Source organism: Dipodomys merriami, unplaced genomic scaffold (assembly GCF_024711535.1).
Source record: "Dipodomys merriami isolate MVZ:Mamm:240054 unplaced genomic scaffold, mDipMer1.0.p SCAF_78, whole genome shotgun sequence".
In the NCBI taxonomy this organism is placed as follows: Eukaryota; Metazoa; Chordata; class Mammalia; order Rodentia; family Heteromyidae; genus Dipodomys; species Dipodomys merriami.
Window position 1 is genome coordinate 1599426 of NW_027206379.1, and position 3767 is coordinate 1603192.

The 3767-nt window shown below is 53.1% G+C and overlaps 1 protein-coding gene across 2 annotated transcripts; it reads left to right on the top strand.

The window, feature by feature from the left end:
- The first annotated feature begins 443 nt into the window (after positions 1–443).
- On the top strand, positions 444–2832 carry LOC138818559 (uncharacterized protein C11orf86-like). Of its 2 annotated transcripts, none has more exons than XM_070009467.1 (2): positions 444–729; positions 2012–2832. In XM_070009467.1, exons 1-2 carry the CDS (start codon positions 463–465, stop codon positions 2117–2119), a joined length of 375 nt encoding a protein of 124 aa, XP_069865568.1. In that variant the 5' UTR covers positions 444–462; the 3' UTR covers positions 2120–2832. The 2 variants fall into 2 exon arrangements, with proteins under 2 accessions (XP_069865568.1, XP_069865569.1); XM_070009468.1 differs by having other exon boundaries at positions 2015–2832.
- Positions 2833–3767: the final 935 nt, after the last annotated feature.

Sequence of the window (3767 nt, forward strand, 5' to 3'; positions counted from 1 at the left end):
CAATTAACCACAAAAAATAAAAAATAAAGATTAAAAAACCCTGGAAATGGAGCTGTAGTTCACGTGATAGACTGTCAGCCCTGAGCCACAAAGCTCAGGGACAGCATCCTGGCCCTGCGTTCAAGTCCTAGAACAGGTACTGAGAGAGACAGAGACAGAGACAGGGGGAGAGACAGAGACAGAGACAGGGGGAGAGAGAGAGAGAGAGAGAGAGAGAGAGAGAGAGAGAGAGAGAGAGAGAGAGAGAGAGAGAATGAGAGGGCCCCTTGGCCTGTGCTCCCCGCCCCAGAAGGTGGGGAGGGTGACTCAGGATGCTTGACCCCGTAACCTGCCCTTTGGTTTATGATGGCCACCTCAGTCAGCACCAACCTTTGGCCCCAGGAGCTCCTTCATCAGGTGGGTAGAGGCCCTGGGCCCCCGCAGAGGGCTAGCAGCTTGCCCAAGACAGCAGCTTCTGGAAGGATGGGAACTGGCCCACGCAGTCGGTCCTTACGAGGACCCCGGCCCTCCTATGGGAAGCTCCAGGAGCCCTGGAGGACACCCCGACTCCGCCGGGCACTGAGCCTCGGACAGGCCCATGAGAAGTCCAAGTCCAAAGGTCTGGATGGTGGCATGGAAGGGCTAGACACCCCTACTTCTGAACGGCTGTCGGGGACCCTGGAGGACACAGAGCAGCTGATCCAAGCCCAGCAAGGAGGCAGCCGGCGGTGGCTGAGGCAGTACGGACAGGTATGGCTGAGGGCTGACCTTAGGGTGGTTCAGAGGTAGACACATATAGTCCAGGATCAGGAAAACAAGGCAGCTGTCTGGAGGAGGCTAGAGGACATCCCTGGGGTATATTTCAGATTTACTCCATATCACTGGGAGTCATTTAAAGTTTCAGAGGAGAACAAGTGGGAAAGGAAGTACTAGTCAGAGCTGGATTTGATGGCTTTTGTGGGGGTTTTGGGGGAGGGGAGAGAGGGTTGTTGCTGGTGGCGGTGGTGGTAGCGGTAGTGGTGGTGGTCGTGGTGGTGGTGGTGTGTGTATGTGTGTGTGTGTATGTGGTGTATGCCACTATTGGGTACCAGGGCTTAAACTTAGGGCTTGGCTTTGTTGTTTGTTTGTTTAACTGATGGCTGGCACTCTACCACTTGAGCCATATCTTAACCTCTGGCTTTCTGGTGGTTAATTCCATGGAGATAAGAGTTTCACAGACTAGGGGCTAGGAAGGTGGCTCAGTGGTAGAGCGCTTGCCTTGTATGTGTGAGGCCCTGGGTTTGATTCCTCAGCACCACATAAGCAAAAAGAAAAAAGGCGGAAGTGGTGCTGTTGCTCAAGTGGTAGAGCGCTAGCCTTGAGCTGAAGAGCTGAGGGACAGCGCCCAGGCCCAGAGTTCAGGCTCCATGACTGGACCCAAAAAAAAAAAAAAAAAAGTTTCACGGACTGTTTCTGTCCAGGCTGCCTTTGAATCTCAGTCTGCAGATCTCAGCCTCCTGAATAGCTAGGATTACAGGTGTGAGCCACCAGATGCCTGTCTGGGCCTTTTTTTTTTTTTTTTTTCCCAAGTCCTGGACCTTGAACATATTTTTTTTTAAGTAAAATCTCATTAGGCAGTCCAGGCTGGCCTTGAACTTATGATCAACCTGTCTCTACCTCCAGAGAGAGAGAGGGGTCACAGGTACATGCCACCACACCCAGATTCCAGAGCTGTTTTCCACGATCAATGTACAAAATGTTCAATGGGTGAATGAACAGGGCAGGAGGCAAGGAGATCAACCAGCCCAACTTCTCACAAGTTACATTTTGACATCCCCACACACAAGAAGGGAGAAAACCTAGCGACCCCCCCCCCCCACACACACACACCTTGATCTTTGTTTGCATGGGCTCTAGGCTCTGCCTCCTCCAGCTCCCAGGGTCCCCCGGGAGCAGCCTTTTCTCTGGACTCTACCTCCACCTGGTGGCTGTGAGTGGAATAGCACCTGAAGCCCACCACTCAACCAGCATCTCCTCCATCTTGGTCTTCCAGCAGGTGAAGAGAAGGTGGGACAGCTTCCTCGCCAGTTTCCCCAGTGTGACCTTGAGTCGGCCAGCCTCCGAAGAATCCCCCACTGAGAACCTCCAGCTAGAGCTGTAGGAAGCCCCCCTGGGAATGCCTGTCAGCGGATCTGTCTCCTCTGCGCCTCTGCCTTCCTGGAGGAGGCCTCTGGGATCAACTCACTAGATCTCATGTGGGGTTGCCCCCCGTGGGCCGGCCCTGCTGCCCTAATATCTTGGCATCAAGCCCCACAGGACAGAGCTCTCTGCCCACTGAGTTCGGGAGCCCTTGGACTATAACACATATGAAGATTTTGGAAGTGGTTCTCCCCCACAAGATTGGGGATGTCAGTGCCCTTGGCCCCCCCACAAAACCAGGCATTCACTTCCGGGACAGAGTTCAGTGAAGCCAACCCATGGTGAGAGGCTCTGGGACATCACCTGGTCACAGCACCAAGCTCCACCTGTCCTTCTGGTCACCTGCTTGTGATGAGCCAGAATATGGCCGGTCTAACTTACAGATGGCGAGCCCTGGAGGGCAAGGACCCCTCTGGTCAGTCCTCTGTGCCAAGAGGCTCAGGCCTGAATGTTTCTGCCTTTGGGCCTCATAGTATCCCAATGAGAGAATTAGGGGAGCCTTCCATCCCCATTCAAGAGGGAGAAACAGAGGCCCAACGTGGGTAAAGGGGGAAACTGAGGCCAAGAAAGGGAAGGGATTTATTGTTTATGATATTTCTAGCCCCACCCCAACCCCCACCCCATGGCACCCAAGACAGGGGCTGAACACAAGTAATAAAGGTGCTGAGCTGAAGTAAACAATTTGCCTCCTGACTAACTTGCAAGCTCAGCTGTTCCCGATAGCAGTCTAGGCTGGGCCAGAGCACAAGCAGAGCTCATGCTGAGGCTCAGAGAGGGCAATGGGCTCTCCCAGGGCCAGACAGAGAAACTGGATCTGACCTGAAGAGCCTGAGTTCTTTGAGAGGTTCAAGCACTTCTTGTGGGCCTCCCAGAGCAGGCCCAAGGTCAAGGCAAGCCAGGCATCCTGACACAAGGATGACCCAGCAACAGAATGGTGGGCTTCCTGGTCCCCTACAGCTCAGAATCCTAGCAGGGCCACTCAGGTACAAGAAGGATCTTGGGAAATTTTTATCCCAGAAAGTCACTAGAGCCTGGCCTGGAAAGCAGATGGTATGATTTGAACACAAGCTCATTAGTTTCAAACTTCAGATTGCTTCTTAGCGCCCCCCCCCTTTTTTTTTCTTTTTGTCAGTGGTGGGGCTTGAACTCTGGGACTGGGTACTGTCCCTAAGCTCTTCAGCTCAAGACTAGCGCTCTACCATTTGAACCACAGCACCATTTCTGGTTTTCTGGTGGTTTTTATTGGAGATAAGAGTCTCACGGACTTTCCTGCCCAGGCTGGCTTTGAGCCATGATCCTCAGATCTCAGCCTCCTGAGTAGCTAGGATTACAGGGATGAGCCACTGGCACCCCGCTTCTTAGCCCCCTTCTACTTTAGCAACCAGAGTGTGTCAAGGAACCCCAGGATACCAGAAAGCTGTTAGGCTGCACAACTCTGACCAGGCCTCTCAGTGTCTGGGTGGAGGAAGCTGAGACTAGAACTGGACAGGACTTCTCAGCCTGCCGTTCTCCTTGTTAGCCTGAGATTTGTCTAGTGATAAACTTCTTCCTTCATCCAGATCAAAAGTACCACAGAGAGCCATGCTGGTGGCTCATGTCTGTAATCCTAG